This window comes from Ovis canadensis, chromosome X (genome assembly GCF_042477335.2).
Source record: "Ovis canadensis isolate MfBH-ARS-UI-01 breed Bighorn chromosome X, ARS-UI_OviCan_v2, whole genome shotgun sequence".
Classification (NCBI taxonomy): Eukaryota; Metazoa; Chordata; class Mammalia; order Artiodactyla; family Bovidae; genus Ovis; species Ovis canadensis.
Window position 1 is genome coordinate 70,708,412 of NC_091727.1, and position 20,868 is coordinate 70,729,279.

The 20,868-nt window shown below is 36.5% G+C and overlaps 1 protein-coding gene across 6 annotated transcripts in view; it reads right to left on the reverse strand.

The window, feature by feature from the left end:
• Window positions 1-13,870: 13,870 nt before the first annotated feature.
• The window catches only part of CYSLTR1 (cysteinyl leukotriene receptor 1), a 74,101-nt gene continuing 67,103 nt past the window's right edge, over window positions 13,871-20,868 (reverse strand). For 2 of the 6 annotated variants that reach the window (XM_070291877.1, XM_070291879.1), the window contains 3 exons: window positions 19,951-20,033; window positions 17,508-18,039; window positions 13,871-14,999 (listed from right to left, as the gene is read on the reverse strand). In XM_070291877.1, the coding sequence (XP_070147978.1) occupies window positions 13,950-14,972 (1,023 nt within the window). In that variant the 5' untranslated portion in view covers window positions 14,973-14,999; window positions 17,508-18,039; window positions 19,951-20,033 and the 3' untranslated portion in view covers window positions 13,871-13,949. The remainder of the gene's footprint in view (window positions 15,000-17,507; window positions 18,040-19,950; window positions 20,034-20,868) is intronic. The other 4 variants (XM_070291880.1, XM_070291878.1, XM_070291875.1 and 1 more) reach the window with 2 other exon arrangements.

Here is a 20,868-nt window from a genome sequence, read left to right on the forward strand (position 1 = left end):
TCTGAGAAAGGAAGAGAAGTGAAAGGCAAAGGAGAAAAGGAAAGATATACCCATTTGAATGCAGAGTTCCAAAGAATAGCAAGGAGAGAAAAGAAAGCCTTCCTCAGCGATCAGTGTAAATAGAGGAACACAAAAGAATGGGAAAGCCTAGAGATCTCTTCAACAAAATTAGTGATACCAAGGGAATACTTCATGCAAAGATGGGCACAATAAAGGACAGAGATGGTACGGACCTAACAGAAGCAGAAGATATTAAGAGGTGGTAAGAATATACAGGAGAACTATACAAAAAAGATCTTAATGACCTGGCTAACCACGATGGTGTGATCACTTACCTAGAGCCAGACATTCTAGAGTGTGAAGTCAAGTGGGCTTTAGGAAACAGCACTACAAAGCTAGTGGAGGTGATGGAATTGCAGCTCAGCTATTTCAAATACTAAAAGATGATGCTGTGAAAGTGTTGCACCCAATATGGCAGCAAATTTGAAAACCCAGCAGTGGCCACAAGACTGGAAAAGGTCAGTTTTCATTCCAGTCCCAAAGAAATGCAATACCAAAGAATGTTCAAACTACCACACAATTGCACTCATTTCACATGGTGGCAAGGTAATATTCAAAATTTGTCAAATTAGGCTTCAACATTATGTGAACTTAGAACTTCCAGATGTACAAACTGGATTTAGACAAGGCAGAGGAATCAGAGATCAGAATGCCAACATCCACTGGATCATAGAAAAATCAAGAAAATTCCAGAAAAAACATCTACTTCTGCTTCATTGCTTACTCTAAAATCTTTGACTCTGTGGATATCAACAAACTGTGGAGAATTTTTAAAGAGAGAGGAATACCAGATCACCTTACCTGCCTCCTGTGAAACCTGTATGCAGGTCAAGAAGCAACAGTTAGAACTGGACATGAAACAACAACCTGGTTCAAAATTGGGAAAGGAATACATCAAAGCTGCTTATTTCAGAGTACATCATGCAAAATGCCAGTATGGGTGAAGCACAAGCTGGGATCAAGATTGTTGGGAGAAATATCAATAACCACCGATATGCAGATGACACCACCCGTATAGTAGAAAGTGAAGAGAAACTAAAGAGGAACGTTAAAGACTAGAGTGAAAAAGCTGGCTTAAGACTCAGCATTCAAAAAAGGAAGATCATGCCATCCAGTCCTATCACTTCAAGGCAAGTAGATGGAGAAAAATTGGAAACACGGACAGACTTTATTTTCTTGGGCTCCCAAATCACTGTGGACCATGACTGCAGTCACGAAATTAAGGCACTTGCTCCTTGGAAGAAAAGGTATGGCAAACCTAGACAGTGGATTAAAAAGCAGAGACATTTCTTTGCCTACAAAAGTCCATATTGTCAAAGCTATGTTTTTTTCCAGTAGTCATATATGAATGTGAGAATTGGACCATAAAGATGGCTGAGTGCCAAAGAATTGGTGCTTTGAAACTGTGGTGTTGTAGAAGACTTTTGAGAGCCGCTTGGACAGCAAAGAGATCAAACCAGTCAATCCTAAAGGAAATCAGTCCTGAATAGTCATTGGAAGTACTGATGCTGAAGCTGAAGCTCCAATACTTTGGCCACCTGATATGAAAGATTAACTCATTGGGAAAGACCCTGATGCTGGGAAAGATGAAGGCAGAGGAGAAGGGGACGACAGAGGACCAGATAGCTGGATGGCATGACCAACTCAATGGACATGAATTTGAGGCAACTCTGTGAAATGGTGAACAACAGGAAACCTAGCATACTTGCAGTCCATGGTGTTGCAAAGAGTTGTACACGTTTAAGTGACTAAACAACAACAATAATCCATTGTATATATCACATTTCTTTTTATCCATTCCTCTGTCAATGGACATTTCCTCTGATCATTTTTTAATTGAATTGTTTTATTTTTTGACATTGAGTTGTATGAGTTCTTTGTCTATTTTGGATATAACCCCTTATCAGACTAATCATTTACAACAATCGTTTCTCTTTCAGTTGGTTGCATTTTCATTTTGATGATTTGTTTTTCTGTGCCAAAGCTTTTTAGTATGATATGGTCCCATATGTCTATTTTTGCTTTTATTGCCCTTTCCTGAGGATGCAGAACAAAAAAATATTGCTAAGACCAATCCCGAAGAGTGTACTGCTATTTTCTTTTAGGGCTTCCATGGTTTCAGGTCTTACATTTAAGTTTAATACACTTTGAGATTTGTTTTTTTTTTTGGTACATGGTGGAAGAAAATGGTCCGGCTTTATTCTTTTACACGAAGGTGTCCAATTCCCCCAACATCACTTATAAAGACACTGTCTTTTCCTCAATATATATTCTTGTCATTTTTGTTGTAAATTAATTGACCATATGTGCATGGGTTTATTTTGGGGCTCACTCTTCTGGATGTTGAATGGATATTGAATTTTGTCAAATGCTTTTTCTTCATTGATTGTGATGATCTCGTGATTTTTATTCTTTGTTTTATAAATGTGGTGTATCACACTGATTAATTTGAAGATGTTGAACCATCCTTGCATCCCTGGAGTAAATCTCACTTGGTCATGATACATGATCCTTTAAATGTATTGTTGAATTTAGGTTGTTAATATTTGTTGAGAATTTTTGTATATATATTTATCAGCGGTATTGGACTGCAATTTTTTTTTTAGTCTTTTTGTGTAGTTTTGGTATCAGTGTAATGCTGCCCTCATGGAATAAGTTTGGAAGTGTTCCCCTTTTTCAGTGTTTTGAATCAGTTTGAGAAGCATAGGTATTAGCTTTTCTTTATTTTAAAAAAATTTTAACCACTGTATACTGCTTTTTCCTTTAGTTAAATTTTTTTTAAAAATTTTGTATTAGGTATAGCTGATTAACAATGTTGTGACAGCTTCAGGTGAACAGTGAAGGGACTTAGCCATATATATACAAGTATCCATTCTCCCCCAAACTCCTATCCCATCCAGGCTGCTATATAACATTGAGCAGAGTTCCGTGCACTATACAGTAGGTCCGTGTTTGTATTAATTTTTCTTTAAAGTTTGGTAGAATTCCCCTGTGAATCCATCTTTTATTTGTGGGGAGTTTTTGGATTATTGATTCAATTTCATTATTAGTAATCATTTTATACAGATTTTTTCTTTCTGATTAAGTCCTGGAAGATTGTCTATTTTTAAGAATTTATCCACCTCTTTCAGATTGTTCCATAGAATTATCTTAGTATTATCTGTATTTCTGTGATAATCAAGTGTGATTTTTCCTTTTTCACTTCCACTGGTCCTCTCTCTTTTATTTCTAATGAAAAATCTCAAATAAACAACCTAACTTTACAATTAAGGAATTAGGAAGAAAAGGACAATCGAGGCCTAAAGTTAGAAGAAAAAAAGAACACACTCACTGTTTTATTTTTTGATGAATCTGGATAAATGTTTATCAATTTTAAGTTTTCAAAACCATCTGTTGGTTTCATTGATCTTTTCTATTGTTTGTTTTAGTCTCCATTATATTTATTTCTATTCTGATTTTTATTATTTTTTCTTCTTCTAACTAGTCCTTGGTTGTCCTTTTTTTCTAAATCCCTTAGTTGTAAAGTTAGGTTGCTTATTTGAGGTTTTTCTTTTTCTTGTTTTTAATGTAGGCCTATATTGCTATAAACTTTCTACTTAGAATAGCTTTTGCTTCATCTTATAGATTTTGGATAGTTGTGTTTCTATTTTCATTTGTCTCAAGTATTTTTGATCTCCATTTTTATTTCTTCACTGATCTATTGTTTTTTAGCATCATGTTGTTTAGTCTCTATGTGTTTGTATTTTCCTAGCTATCATGTGATTTATCCTGGAGAATTTCTATGTTCATTTGAAAAGAATATATTCTACTGTTTTTATATGAAACATTCTATAGATATCTGTTAAGTCCATCTGGTCTAATGTGTCATTTAAGGTCACTGTTTCCTTATTGATTTTCTGTCTGAATAATCTCTCCCTTGATGTAAGTGAGATATTAAAGTCTCTAAATATTATGTTTATTGTCAATTTTTTTCCTTTATGTCTTTAAATATTTGCTTATATATTTATCAGCTTCCTTGTTAGATGAATATATGTTTATGAATGTTATATCTTCTTCTAGGATTATCTACTTTATTATTATGTACAGTCCTTCATGGCAAATAGATGGGGAAACAACAGAAACAGTGACAGACTTTATTTTCTTGGGCTCCAAAATCACTGTGGATGGTGATTGCAGCCATGAAATGGAAAGACACTCCCCCCTTGAAAGAAAAAGCAATGACAAACCTAGGCAACATATTAAAAAGCAGAGAGATTACTTTGCCTACAAAGATTAGTGTAGTCAAAGCTATGGTTTTTCCAGTAGTCACGTACGGATGTGAGAGCTGGACAATAAAAAAGGCTGAGCCCCGAAGAACTGATGCCTTCAAACTGTGGTGTTGGAGAAGACTCTTGAGAGTCCCTTGGACTGCAAAGAGATCCAACCAGTCAATCCTAAAGGAAATCAGTCCTGAATACTCATTGGAAGGACTGATGCTGAAGCTGAAATTCCAATACTTTGGCCACCTGATGTGAAGAACTGACTCATTGAAAAAGACCCTGATAATGGGAAAGATTGAAGGCAGGAGGAGAAGGGGACGACAGAGGTTGAGATGGCTGGATGGCATCACTGACTCAATGGACATGAGTTTGAGCAAACTCAGGGAGATGATGAAGGACAGGGAGGCCTGGAGTGCTGCAGTCCATTGGGGTTGCAAAGAGTCAGACATGACTGAGCAACTGAACTGAACTGAACTAACTTTAGGTTTTGTTTGTTCTTTCTCTAGTTGCTCTATAGGTGTAAGGTTAGGTTGTTTATTGGGGTTTTTTCTTGTTTCCTGAGGTAAGATTATATTGATATGTACGTACTCAGTCACTTCAGTCATGTCTGACTCTTTGTGACACTATGGACTGTACCCTGCCGGGCTCCTCTGCCTATGGGATTCTTCAGGTGAGAACACTGCAGACTGGGTTGTCAATTTGTAATTGGGTTGACATGCCCTCCTCCAGGGCATCTTCCACCAAGGGATCAAACCAGCATCTCTTATGTCTCCTGCATTGCAGACAGATTCTTTAGCACTGAGCCATCAGGAAAGCTGGGCTATATTACTTAAACTTCCCCTTTAGAACTACTTTTGCTGTGTCCCATTGATTTTGGATTGTCATGAAAATTTTCATTTTCATTTGTCTGTAAGTATTTTTTAATTTCCTCTTTGGCTTCTTCAGTAATACACTGGTTGCTCAGTAGCATATTGCTTAGCTTCCTTGTTTTTTTTTTTTTTTTTTTAACAGGTTTTTTTTTTTTCCTTCTGATTGATTTCTAATCTCACAGCATTGTGGTGAGAAGAGATGCTTCATATGTTTAATTTTCTTAACTTTACCTAGGGTTGCCTTGAGGCCCAGTATGTGATCAATCCTGGAGGATATTCCACGTGCACTTGAGAAGAATGTGTATTTTGCTGCTTTTGGATAGAATGCTGTATAAATATTGATTAAGGCTATCTGGTCTAATGTGTCATTTAAAGCTTGTGTTTTCTTACTGATATTCTTTCTGCATGCTCTTTCCACTGATGAAGTTGAGGTGTTGAACTCCTCAACACTGATGAAGTTGAGGTGATGAAGTCCCCCACTATTACTCTGTTACTGTCAAGTTTTCTGTTTACAGCTGTTAGTATTTGTCTTAAATATTTGGTGCTCCTATGTTGGGTGTGTATATATTTATAATTGTTATATCTTCTTCTTGAATTGATCCATTGACCATTATCGTTTCCTTCCTTGTCTCTTGTAACACTCTTTAGCATACAGTCTGTTTTTTTTTTTCTGATATGAGTACTGCTATTCCAGTTTTACTTTGATTTCTATTTGCATGTTTTTGTTTAGTTGCTCAGTCATGCCCGACTCTTTGCAATCTCATGGACTGCAGCACACCAGGCTTCCCTATCCGTCACCATCTCCCACAGTTTGCTCAAACTCACATCCATTGAGTCAGTGATGCCATCTAACTATCTCATCCTCTGTTGTCTCCTTTGTCTTCTGCCTTCAATCTTTCCCAGTATCATGATCTTTTCCAATGAGTTGGCTTTTAGTATCTGGTGGCCAAAGAATTGGAGCATCAGTCCTTCCAATGAATATTCAGGACTGATTTCCTTTAGGATTGACTGGTTGGATCTTCTTGCAGTCCAAGGGACTCTCAAGAGTCTTCTCCAACACCACAGTTTGAAGGCATCAGTTCTTCGGGGCTCAGCCTTCTTTATTGTCCAGCTCTCACATCCATACATGACTAATGGAAAAACCATAGCTTTGACTATACAGACATTTGTAGGCAAAGAAATGTCTCTGCTTTTTAATATTCTGTCTAGGTTTGTCACCGCTTCTATTCCAAGGGGCAAGCATCTTTTAATTTCATGGCTGCAGTCACCATCTGCAGTGATTTTGGAGTCCAAGAAAACAAAGTCTGTTACTGTTTCCATATTTTCTCTCTCTGTTTGTCATGAAGTGATGGGACTGAATGCTATGATCTTCATTTGTTGAATGTTGAGTTTTAAGCCAGGTTTTTCACTCTCTTCTTTCACCTTCATCAAGAGGCTCTTTAGTTCCTCTTTGCTTTCTGCCATACGAGTGGTGTCATCGGCATTTCTGAGGTTATTGATATTCTGCCGCAATCTTGACTCCAGCTTGTGCTTCATCCAGCCCAGTATTTCGCATGATGTAATCTGCATATAATTTAAATAAACAGGGTGACAATATACAGCCTTGACGTACTCCTTTCCCAATTTGGAAGCAGTCCATTGTTTCATGCCCGGTTCTAATTGTTGCTTCTTGACCTGCATACAGGTTTCACAGGAGGCAGGTAAGGTGGTCTGGTATTTTCATCTGTTTAAGAATTTTCCATAGTTTGTTATAATTCACACAATCAAAGAATTTAGCATAGTAAATGAAGCAGAAGCAAATGTTTTTCTGGAATTCTCTTGCTTTTTCTATGATCCAGCAGATATTGGCAATTTGATCTCTGTTTCCTCTGCTTTTTCTAAATCCAGCCTGTACATCTGGAAGTTCAAGTTTCATGTACTATTGAAGCTTAGCTTGAAGGATTTTGAGAATTACCTTGCTAGCATGTGAAACGAGTGCAATTGTGTGGTAGTTTGAATATTCTCTACATTGTCCTTCTTTAGGATTGAAATAAAAACTGACCTTTTCCAGTCCTGTGGCCACTGCTATGTTTTCCAGATTTCTTGAATATTGATCTATTTGCATAGATTACCTTTTTTCATCCCCCTCACTTTCAGTTTGCATGTGTCCACAGATCTGGAGTTTTTAATAATCTATTCAGCCAGTCTGTCTTTTGGTTTGAACATTTAATCCATTTACATTTAAGGTAATTATTGATATGTATGTTCTTATTGTCATTTTTAAAACTTGTGTTGAATTTGTTTTCTGGGTCTCTTTTGTTCTTTTCTCTTGTGATTTGATTACTAACTTTAGTGTTGTGTTTGGTTTCCCTTTTTGTGTCTGTATCTATTGTAGATTTTTGGATTGCAGTTACCATGAAGATTTAATATAACAGTTTATACATAAACAAGATTATCTCAAGTTGCTGGTTTTTCATTTTAAATGCATTTCCAATATCCTGCGTTTGTACTCTCCTCATAATTGCTGTTTTTGATATTATAAATGTGCACATGTGATTTTCTACCTTTACTGTGTGTTTGTCTTTACTGATGAGCTTTTCCAATAGAAATTTTCTTGTTTCTAGTTTTGGTCTTTTCTTTCCTGTCTAGAAAAGTTCCTTTAGCATTTGTTGCAAAGCTAGTCTATTGGTGGTAATTCTTTCAGCTCTTTTTTTTTTTTTTTCTGTAAAACTTTTGATTTCTCCAGTGAATCTGAAAGAGAGTCTTGCTGGGTAGAATATTCTTGGTTTTAGGTTCTTCTCTTTCATTGCTCTAAATATGTCATGCCACTCTCCTCTGACCTGCAGAGTTTCTGCTGAGAGATCTGATAAACTTATGGGCTTTTGTTTGTTTTTTGTCTCTTTTCCTTTGCTGTTACATATACTGTTTCTTTGTCTTTAGCTTGTGTCATTTTGATTACTATGTGTCTTGGCATGTTCCTCCTTGGGTTTATCCTGCCTGGGACTCTCTGCACTTTCTGGACTTGGGTGACTGTCTACTTTCCCATGTTAAGGAAGTCTTCATCTAATTATCTATTCCAACATTTTCTCAGGTAATTTCTCTCTCTCTTCTCCTTCTCAGACCCCTAGGATGTTGCTGCATTTGACATTGTCCCTGAAGTTTCTTGTTGCTCAGCTGCTACTGCAGCATGCCAGGCTTCCCCGTACTTCACTGACTCCGAGAGTTTGCTTTTCTCGTGTAAAAAACTTGAAAGTTGACAATCACCACAATTGAAAAGAAAAAAAACTGAACAAACTAAAAATCAACAATGCTTCTTAGATCCCTCAGAGAATAGAGGTCACAGGGCAAGCTGCTATGCCCAAAATTTGAGAGACAAGTGAATACAGAGAATCACAGATTTTAAGGCTGTAAGTTCAAATATTGAAAAATTTATTTGTAGACACAGTCAAGGTGATTATAATAGGTTTCTGCTTCCAAAGTGCCACTTGTAGCATTGAGGAATAGCTTGATAAGCAAGACTTTGTGGTTATAGTTTTTCCCTTTTCCAGAGTTGGTACTTCCAAAATTTTAGATCTAGAAACATCCATCATTGTTCAACTTATTTTGTTCAAAGCTGAGGTAGGGTTGAGAGGAGAGGGTATGGAGATAAGACCCCAGGAAAGCTGGCTCATATTGCCAAAACTCACCAGAAAAGAATTTTTGCTAGAAACTCAATTGAATACTTTACAGTGTAATTAGAATAGGCAAACAGATGGATATTCTTATTGGCCAGTCAATACCTTTTTATTTGACGAGTAAGCCAGGAAACATATGGATACCTTAAGATGGATTGATGAAGAATACAGCTGACTAAGTAGGAGACTGCACAAGCTATCCAGAATCTCCTGTCATACATCTGAAGCCTCCCTTTAGTGTTCCTGGGTACATGCTGTCCCAGTATCACCTCCAGGTGCTTTTCTCAAGCATTCCAAGTTGCTTCTTGAGGTTTTCTAATGATATGAATACCCACTTTAGATGTCCCGAATTATTTCACCCCTGAGGAAAGCCCATTTTTTTCTGTTGATAAGCTAGTTTCTAATTTTGTTGAATCAAAGAGTTTCAGGCTTCTTCCAATATTCTGACAAAATTTGAATATATATTGTTGATAGGATCCTTCTAAGCCAGAGGAAGAAAGCTTAGATTGTCAAGATCTTAGTTATGTGAGTACTTATTGTGGCATAGTGGGAATAGAGACAGAAATTAAGTCCCACAGAGCTATGGGATCTGCTTTGGAATGCTCTTATAATTATATTTAAATATATTATATTTACTAATTATGCTTTCCTGGGATTTCTTTGGAAGGAATGATGCTAAAGCTGAAATTCCAGTACTTTGGCTACCTGATGCAAAGACTTGACTCATTGGAAAAGTCTCTGATGCTGGGAGGGATTGGGGGCAGGAGGAGTCGGGGACGACAGAGGATGAGATGGCTGGATGGCATCACTGACTCGATGGATGTGAGTCTGAGTGAACTCTGGGAGTTGGTGATGGACAGGGAGGCCTGGCATGCTGCGATTCATGGGGTCTCAAAGAATCGGACACGACTGAGCCACTGAACTGAACTGAAATAAAAATGGTATACACGAAAAGTTGTTATGGTATTATTTTAAGCAATTAATTTTTTCTTATGGATGGATAAAAGAACCAAATCTTATGGTATTCATTATCTAGTAAAAATGAAAACCACGTGGAAGAGTGAAAAGGAATAAACTTTCTTTCTTTTTTTTTTGTCAGTTTTTTGATTATTTTTTTTAAAGGTGACTAATAAAAGGTAGTAATTTGAATTACTCTTTGCTAAAGGTATGGAAAGAAGAACCTGACTTTTATAAGCAGGTAGACATTATTTTTAAAATTTTAATTTTCATGTGTCTCTGTGTCTTCAAGTGACCATTAATCTTTTAAGTTAGCAAGGTCATAGAAAACCACCACACCAAAATAAAGTAGTTATGAGTGCTTAGGGAGAACGAAAATGGTCATTTTTGTCTACTTAGACTCCAGTAAAAACTTTTATTTTTGGTCATAGAAACTTTTATTTTTCCCTTTGAATAATATAACTTTCTTTGCCAAAAAGGTCATTTCCTATTAGGTTTATTTGAAGTGAAGTCGCTCAGTCGTGTCTGACTCTTTGTGACCCCATGGACGGCAGCCTACCAGGCTCCTCCCTCCATGGGATTTTCCAGGCGAGAGTACTGGAGTGGGTTGCCATTTCCTTCTCCAGGGGATCTTCCCGACCCAGGGATAGAACCCAGGTCTCCTGCATTCCAGGCAGATGCTTTAACCTCTGAGCCACCAGGTAAGAGTTCTTGAGACATAGGAAAGGTTTCTTAAATCAAATGACTAGCTATCAAGAGAAACTGTAAAGCTCAGGTGCTTGAGGATACAAATTTAAATGTCAATTGAGCAGATGTTCTATAAAAAACTGTTTGATATAATTTAAGCTATGTTTTTGTAATTTAGAATAGAAATATATTCTTGTGATTTTTGTAGAATTATTACAGAGGGAATTATATAAAGGGATTCTATACAGTTCAAAGAAAAATGAAGCAATGAACAAATGAATGAGGAGTTAGAATTTGTCTTATGTTTTATCTAGGATAACAGAGATCTAGGATGAGTCAAAGAAAATGTTCTGGATTTGGCCTCTCAGAAATATTGTGCTATTTTAGAGTTAAGGAAATACAATCTAACCTAGCTTGTGCACATAAAGTAGAATAGAAAAAGTGAGTTTTTTTTCCACCTCCAATGTAATGTTGCTACTGGAAAGGGTCTACGAATTTACATTGCTCTGAGATCTAATCTCAACTTTCAAGCTTCTGAGTGGTTGGAATCACTAAAGTGTTAATAGGAGGTAAATATTGAGAAATATATTTAATTACCTCAGAAGGCCTTTATTTGTTTATTTAATTATTTTGTGAGACAGGAATTAATTTTTTAAATTGGAGAATAATTGCTTTACAATATTGTGTTGGTTTCTGCTATACAGAAATAGGAATCAACCATATATATACATACCTTCCCTCTTGAGCCTTCCTCCCATCCTCCCATCCCACTAGGTCTAGGGGCACCCCTCTAGGTCATCACAGGGCACCAGGCTAGATTTGAACTCTGATTCTGATACTTACCAGCTATCTGACATTAGATAAATTACTTAACCTCTTTGTGCCTCTGTTTTTAAATCAGTAAAAAAAAGGATAATAATGGTATCCACCTCACAGGGCAGTTGTAAACATTAAATGAACTGATACAGATAAAGTAATTAAAACAGAGCAAATGCTCATTAAATATTAGGCACCATGATTTAAAGGCATAATTTTCAAGTAACTGATAATCACACAAAGCAATTATTTCACTTTGGGAGAAAATACTAATATATTTGGAAAAACTAGCAAAAAAATTGAGTGCAAAACAGTGTGGTGCAGGTTATAATATGTACAGCATTAGAGAAGAATAAATCCATGGTGAGTTTGTTGGTGATTGAAGTATGGTATGTTTCTGAGTGGGAGGAAGTTGCACTGTGGTTGGAAATGAGAACACAAGCAAAAACGTGGAGGTATGAAAAAATAAACAAGATTATTTTATGTGTAATACATTTTAACCATGGCCATATTTTGTTCTAATTCTTTCAGAATTGAGAATCTCTGTATTGGGTTGGCCAAAAAGTTCATTTGGATTTCGCATATGTGGTTGCAGGAAACCTAAATGAACTTTTTGGCTAACCCAATAGTAAATATGATTCGGTATGCTTAAGTAACAAAATCATTTCTAAATACCTTATATTTAGTGTGATAAATTGTACCACACTGTATGTTTTAAGGTAAAATTTTAACATATGTGTGTCAAAATATGTTTGTATACTATGATTACATTTGAGTTTCAAATGTGCCTTGTAAGAAAGGCAGGACAAGTATTATTATTCCAACTTTTCAAGTGAGGAAGCTGAGGATCAGAGTTTATGTTACTTGCTTCAAATTTCACTGCTAGTAAGTGATAGAGATCGGATTAGCATCCAGGTCTTCTGGCTTTCAGTGTAGTGTTGTTCTACTACAATATACTCATTGAATAACAAAATGCTTAGTAAATGAGAAATAAGGACTGATTTTATGACACATATTACATTTGATCTTTGTCAAGCAAGAAAAAAATTTAGGGTAAAAGTGCAGGTACTTTTACTTGTACAAACCTCAGGTGTGTTAAAAATAAATGGGCATCAGTTATTACTATATCTTTGAGATCCTATGGGCTTCCCACATGGTGCTAGTGGTAAAGAGCTTGCCTGCCAATGCAGGAGACATATGAGATGCAGGTTCGATTCATGGGTCTGGAAGATCCCCTGGAGGGGGGCATTGCAATCCACTCCAGTATTCTTGCCTGGAGAACTCCATGGACAGATATAGTCCGTAGGGTTGTAAAGAGTTGGACATGACTGAAGAGAGTTATGCATGCATAAATCTTTCACGTTTTCGAAGGGATTGCAACATTAGAAGTGAAATAGAAACTACATGCATGTGGCAGATTCAGATAGAACTTGTATCCTAGCTTTTCTTTTTTTCAACATTATCATTTCTTCTGAGATAATGCACTTTTTGAAACATAGAATTAAGGAACAGACTACACTTTGACAAAAACTTGCTCATGAATATTATATTTCAGCCATAATCAAACTGTTGCTATTTTAAGAAGAAAGCTTCCACTATAACATAAAAACCACTGTAAGTATATCTTTGGTATTCATGTCAACATGCTAATAAAAGTAAAAAGCACAAAATATAACAAAGCTTATAACAAACTTACACTCATAAATGCATACATCAAAATTTCTTACATATAGTTTATACAATATGCATAGCTAAGTACTTCTTAAAATTTGCAATATCAACATTTAAATTTTTATTCAGAGACTCATTGCAGTTCATTGTGGTTCCAATAATAAGTGTGTAGAAAAGTAGATTCCCTTTCCTCTTCTTTAGATAAATTTTAAATTATTTCTGTTATTATATGGTAGTGCCAGTCATCTGCTTTATTAAGGAAGGATTGCATCTTGTTTAGGGAGAGAGTACCCTAAAAGAATCTCAATGAGCAACAAAAACCCTACTATTCTCTTTTGGGAGCCTAAGGCAGAAGCAGAAGAAAATTGGAGACAAACTAGCTTTTGATTAGGTTTACCTTCCTCAGTTTCCAGATTATACATTGAATGGAGACTTTGGGGCCATTTGGCTGAAGACTAGGCTGTTCTAACACATAATCATTTTCTTGAGGGAAAGAAATGGTCATACTTTCCTAGCCAATCAGTGCTACAAAGAAAGAGGGTGATAGTACATTTTATGTAGCTCCTGGCTCACTCCAGTTCTCATCTGTTGGCATGCATGCAAAGAAATATGTTAGGATCACTGAGAACTATTAGCTAAATTTATATCTTAAAAAGCTAGTTCTTACCCTTGGTAAAGCTTTTATTTGAGAGGGAAAACTTTAATCTCAGACCTATTTTTTACAGTGCTAAGATACAAATTTTGCCCATCTTTAAGTGAAAGCTCAGAAAACCATTTATAATTTAGTTCATAGACTTGAACTGAATTTTAACACTAGAAATGTCTTTAGGACCTCTAATTATGTGAATTCATAAATGAGATAGATTTATAGGTACACATTAAGTCAAATAAGTGCAAATTATTAATGGAAGTTCTTATTTTTATTGTGAATGATTTGAGAAAATAGTGATTTGGGAATCATCAAAAATAGGCTTAAACTATTCATTATATATTTCTTCTCCTTTTTCTGGCAAGGAGGTCTTCTTCTTGGGTACATAAGTCATGCTGGACAAAGAATGCTTTCTGAATGTAGACAGCCTTCTCCTAAAGTTCCCCCCTGAAAAGAAATATAGTAGAGGGTCAAAGCAACAATTTGATGCAGCCAGAGACAAGGTTATGACCACTGACTTTTGCATTCTAAGGACAGAATCACAGGGTTTTGTTTCATTGTGTAAAAAATGAAGGTGAATGGTACGTTGAATATGATACGGCATGAAGCTGATCAAAAAGGCAGCTGTCACAACTATGATCATTCCTATAGCTTTTTTACGACTTGATAGATTTTTCTTCATTGAATTTTTTAGTAAGGTCAAAATGATCATTGTGTAACATACAATTATAATAATGAAAGGAATGATAAATCCAAAAAATAATGACACATAATGCAAGACCAAGACATAATATTTAGCTTGATTGTCCTGTGGAGGCTCAAAGCACTTGGTATTATTTTTCTCATCTTTGTAAGATTTGGACATTAAAAATGGAGAACTAGTCAAAATCACAAAAATCCAAATACCAACACACAGAAACCTGGCTTTTTTCTGTGTAACCAAATTAATATTTTGGACTGGGAAAACAATTGCAATGCATCGGAAAAAGCTCATGGCTGTCATAAAGAAGATGCTACAATAGAGGTTGACATACAAGGCATAGGTGCTGAGGCGACACAAAAAGTCACCAAAGTGCCAAATGCCTTTGTGAACATAATAGACCACACGGAGAGGTAGTGTGCACACACACAGTAGATCAGCTACTGCTAAATTAATCATGTATACTTGGTAGGCTGACTTCTCATGATATGTTTTTATGAGGATATAGAGCACAAAGCCATTGCCAAAGAAGCCCACAACGGAGATCATAGAGTACAAGGTGGAATACACTTGATTTCGGAAATCATCAATAGTGTCATTGCATGCATTACTACTGAAGGAAGATACTGTCAGATTTCCAACTCCATCCATGTTTCTCTAGGAGAGTCTTCTCGGTGCCTGCAATGTATATAAAAAATCTTGTCAATTTTTGCTCTTCCATAAATTATAGGGCGTACTAACATTTCATTTTATCGTGTTGCTATGTATATATTTTTTTGAAAACAGCAGGAAGCAAGAGTGGTGGGTAAATAAAAAGATAGTCTTCTAGACTTTGCCCCCAGGAGAAGGGTTTGGGTCCTATACGCACCCAGAGAACTCTTTTCCCCCATTTCCTATCCATGTTTGCCTGATGGACTTCTTAATCTTTAAGACCTAGCTAAAAGAGATATGCCTTATTTTAGGCCTTATTACTCCAGTACTATCCTATAAATCTTCTTTTTAAATGGGTTTGTTTTTTAGAGAAAAGTTTTAAAGATAGTAGTTTCATGAGTATCTATCTTCTTTTTTTCTTTATTTTTATTATTTATTTATTTATTACAATATTGTATTGGCTTCTATCTATCTATCTGTCTATCTATCTATCTGTCTATCTATCTATCTATCTATCTATCTATCTATCTATCTATCATCTATCTATCATCTCTTTCTCTAATAGAAGAGTTCTAGATTCTTTCTGAGAATAAAATCTGGAGGAAAATGCTTAGTTCCCCCACAAAGAAGTCTTCCTAGGTAACAGCTGCTGGGTGATGCTTGTACCTAAGGAAAACAATTAAATTTGTTATCAGTGGAACTCACTCCTTGGAGGAGAATCTTAATCTAGAACATGGTGGACTCTATTTAGAACCACAGAACACCAAGGCTGGGGAAACTTTAGAAGCTATCTAGTTATTTTAACGAGGAAAAAGGGTGAAATACATTTCCAAAATCTGCACCTAAGTTAAGGCTCTGAGGAGAACTGCAGCATATACTTCCTTGGTGGCTCAACGGTAAAGTGTCTGCCTATGATGCAGGAGACCCTGGTTTGATTCCAAGGTGGGGAAGATACCCTGGAGAAGGAAACGACAACCTACTCCAGTAATCTTGCCTGGAAAATCCCATGGATGGAGGAGCCTGGTGGGCTACAGTCCATGGGGTCGCAGAGTTGGACACGACTGAGTGACTTCCCTTTCCCTTTCTGGGTGAGGAAATTGTTGTACTTGCTCATGCTTGCTCTATTCCCAGAATCGCATTCAAAGTCTTACTGTTCAACAACACATGGTCATGTCTCTTATAGCAAGAGATTGTTGCTTGGTCTGGCCTATCTTTACCAGGGCAGCTTTATCTGCCCAGCTTTATCAGGGCAATAAATAAGCTCTAATCAGAAAGATATAGGGATGAGATAGTGCAGAAGTAGTGATCTCCTATGTTCCTCCACATTCTTCTCTTTTATTCTTTAAGGAGATGGGAACAACTCATCAATTTATAATATGGTAGATAATCCTTGGTTGAAATATGATTTGTTGGCCTGTTACACAGCTCTTTCTCCCTGGTAAGAGAGGGGTTAGGGTTTGTAAAGTGGGAAGATTGCTTCAGCATGCAAGAACTGCTGGCAATGAAAGAGACTGAATTAGTCTCTGTGTCAAGGATACATATAGAGGGAGCCATGGTTGTGGTTGTAGATGGGATATAACTTTCCAGGTTTACTACTGCTAACAATTATATTTGCTGTGAGGGTATGTCATCTATTCATTTGTCCATCTATTTTTTCCTTTCATTAAAAATGTCATTTCTGGGAGTTCCCTGGTGGCCTAGTGGTTAGTATTACAGGCTTTCACTGAGGTGGCCTGGGTCCAATCCCTGGATGGAGAACTGAGATCCCACAAGCTTTGCAGTGTGGCCAAAAAAAGTCATTATTTTCCACCAAGTAATGTTGATATACAGTAAAAAATTTGAAGGTGAATCATTTTGAGGGTATATAACTAAGATCACAGAGAAAAATTAGTTCATTATTCTCAACCTTTGCATTATTTCTCAGTTTGCTTTCCACTTAACCTGCCTCTTTCACCATCACTTTTCTGAATTCAGGTGCAATTGTGGAAGAAAGAATCTCTGTAAACTTATTCTAGCTAGCCCTGTATTGGGTTTTCTCCAAATCAGGCAGTGTTAGCCTGTGAGGCACTAGGTGGTGCTGTTGAGATTTTTGATATAGCCTTTTATTTTTTATTTATTTAATTTTATTTTAATTTTATTTTTTTCATTATTTATTTATTTTTATTTTACTTTACAGTACTGTATTGGTTTTGCCATACATTGACATGAATTCGCCATGGGTGTACATGAGTTCCCAATCCTGAACCCCCTCCCACCTCTCTCCCCACATCATCTCTCTGGATCATTCCAGCCCCAAGCATCCTGTATCCTGCATCGAACATAGACTGGCGATTCATTTCTTACGTGATAGTATACATGTTTCAATGCCATTCTCCCAAATCATCCCACCCTCGCCCTCTCCCACAGAGTCCAAAAGTCTGTTCTATACACCTGTGTCTCTTTTGCTGTCTCGCATAGAGGGTTATCATTACCATCCTTCTAAATTCCATATATATGTGTTAGTATACTGTATTGGTGTTTTTCTTTCTGGCTTACTTCACTCTGTATAGTAGGCTCCAGTTTCATCCACCTCATTAGAACTGATTCAAATGTATTCTTTTGAATGGCTGAGTAATACTCCATTGTGTATATGTACCACAGCTTTCTTATCCATTCATCTGCTGATGGACATCTAGGTTGCTTCCATGTCCTGGCTATTATAAACAGTGCTGCGATGAACGTTGGGGTACATGTGCCTCTTTCAATTCTGGTTTCCTCGGTGTGTATGCCCAGCATTGGGATTGCTGGGTCATAAGGCAGTTCTATTTTGTTTTTTTTAAGGAATCTCCACACTGTTCTCCATAGTGGCTATACTAGTTTGCATTCCCACTAACAGTGTAAGAGGGTTCCCTTTTCTCCACACCCTCTTCAGCATTTATTGCTTGTAGACTTTTGGATCGCAGCCATTCTGACTGGTGTGAAGTGGTACCTCATTGCGGTTTTGATTTGCATTTCTCTGATAATGAGTGATGTTGAGCATCTTTTCATGTGTTTGTTAGCCATCTGTAGGTCTTCTTTGGAGAAATGCCTTTTAAAAAAAATAACCACATTTGAAAGGTATCAAATAATTACCATCTGTCCTTTCTACCACCACCAACACTCACTATATTCTGCTACAAACTCTTTCCAAAATAATTCTGTATACATTATAGCTTCCAATTATCTCACAGTACTTCTCTAAAAATCTTCAGTGGTCCTTCAGTGTCTTCAAAATAAAATCCAGACTTCCTGGCCTGATATTTAAGTCTCTTGAAAGAGCCCCTGGAGGAGGGCGTGGCAGTCCACTCCAGTATTCTTGCCTGTAGAATCTGATAGACAGAGGAGCCTGGCAGGCTACAGTCCATAGGGTCGCAGAGTCAGATATGACTGAAGTGACTTAGTGCACACACACACACACACACACACACACAGAGTCTGGTTGCAACTGAACTTTCCTAACCTCTCTCTCACTTCTCCCTTTTTGTACACCCTATATTTCAATAAACAACTACTTTACTATATCAGGGATATGAGTTACATGTTTTCCCACTTATCTGTCTTTTGTCATGGTATTTCTTCTTCATGAAATGACATTTTCTCCATCTATGTGTGTGCAAAAGCTACACATCTTTCAGCTCTTCTTGACACTTTCTTGACAAAGTCTTCCCTTAGCCTCCTTCCAAGGTAATTTCTATCTTTCCCCTTCTAGGGAACTTTAAATCTGTCTTTCAGATCAGTGGTGTGTATGTGTTTGTTATCTTCCCTCATAGACTTTCTGATTGATATATAAAGGGCTCACACAGGGCCAACACATATGTACTTTGCTCATAAATGCTCATAAATATTAATAGAATGAATAAGTAAACAAACGACAGAGCAAGTTTATCATTTGAAAGTATTGTTTATCATTCTAAACCACTGAAAGTTATCTTTTCACTCCACTATTTTTTAAAACTTTCCTAACCTCAGAACCTAAAGTGGATCTGTTAAGTTGCTTCCTAAAGTACTAAGAAAGGTGCTAAATCATAAGGTTAATTATAATATTAAAACACATGTCTTGACAGAGATTAATCGTTTGTTTTACTTGTCTGTTAAATATTATAAATAATTTTGAAAGTCTCAGGTGTTTGAATGAAAGATGCCAAATAAAATGGATAGATTAATTAAATAAGAAATAGGTTTCTTTAGTACCATTAATAAATTTATTGGTCGTTACTAAAAAAGCTTTCCTTGTACTTTTGATATTTAGATTTGACTGCTTATTTATAACTAAGTCAAGCCATTGACTTATTTTAGGTCAAAAAAAGAAAATTTTAAAACTTTCAAACAAGTAATGAATACTAGAAGTTTAGAGATCATTTAGTTCAAGCTACTCATTTTGCAGATGATAGTTTTACTTATCTTAAACAGCATTTGATTCATTTTTATAGAATTTACTGTCATCTCCTAATAATGATATCCACACTATATGGAAACAGAGATGCTTAAGGACGCATCTCTGCCTTTGAACAGCTCATAGAATGGTGGGGGAGAGGAGTGATAGCTCAGAAGTATGAAGAAGTTATAGTACAGTATGGTAAGAGCTATCCTAGCATAAAATGAATTGGCTATTAGTTGATTCATATATACAAACAATAGGGACTTCCCAAGTGCTCAGTGGTAAAGAATCTGCCTGTCAATACCAGAGATGCAGGTTTGATCCCTGGGTTGGGATGATCTCCTAGAGGAGGAAATGGTAACCCACTCTAGTATTCTTGCCTGGAAAATCCATGGACAGAGGAGCCTGGTAGGCTACAGTTCATGGGGTTGCAGAGTCAGACATGACTGAGCACGTATGCAAACATATACAGGCAATAAACATAAATGAAATTAATATTTAGTGCAGATGATGAAGGAAGTTACTTTGTTAAGATAACTAGTGAGTTGAAAAACAAGATTTATTCAGAAAATAGAGCCATACCTCTTTCTGGCACTGCAGTACCCGTCACGAATATTCTTGGTTAGTGGTCAGCACTTACGATATAATATCAGATGAAGCCTAAGCTGAAATCATAAGATTGAAAAGGAAGTTAATGACTTTAGAAGCAATCCAGAGGGTCATGGGAGCTTAGCAGCCTTAAGCACATATCCAGGGTGTGTGATGGGACATCATAGCTTTCCTGACCGATTTAGAGCTAGTTACTGGATTCCATGTATCCTTGTTTCCACTCCACTCATTTTTACATCCTCAGGGGAAAATTTAAAATAAAGACCAGGGCTGATTACTCATGTCTGCTGCTCTATTAATAGTTTCTGTATCTAGAGATGAACACAGTATTATAAAAATTGTCTTCTATGAAGCCATGATATTTTCCCTATTTTCTCTTCTAAATAGCTCTTTATAAAGTTCAAAGGAGAAATAACTTGGAACTTCATATCCAAGGATCTAGTTTGCTAGGAAGAGGAATTAGGACTTGAAAAATATCAAGTATATCTGCCTGTGATGGCTTAGGGACAGTTTTCCTGGGACGAATGATGATTTAGAAGACTTTGGGCTCTTTTCCCTAAAATTTCATAATAATAGTTATGGACTTAATCATCAATTTGGCATATGTTATATACTTTTGGATATCAACTGTTTTATAGTTTGTATAGTTAGCTTTTCATGAGTGTATGTATCTTCAACTAAACTATCAGAAAATCTAAGAAAGTATAAAAAATCTCCAAGACATGAACAAAGAAGGGCTTTCTTAAAACAGTAGCTCTCTGAATACTTGTTTCCTAAATTTGTATTGCCCTATGGCAACTTTCACCCCTATATGCAAGGACCCCAGAGGCTGGCCATTTTTCTTTTATTTGTGGTCTAAGTGTCAACAAAATAAACATGTTTCTTCAATTT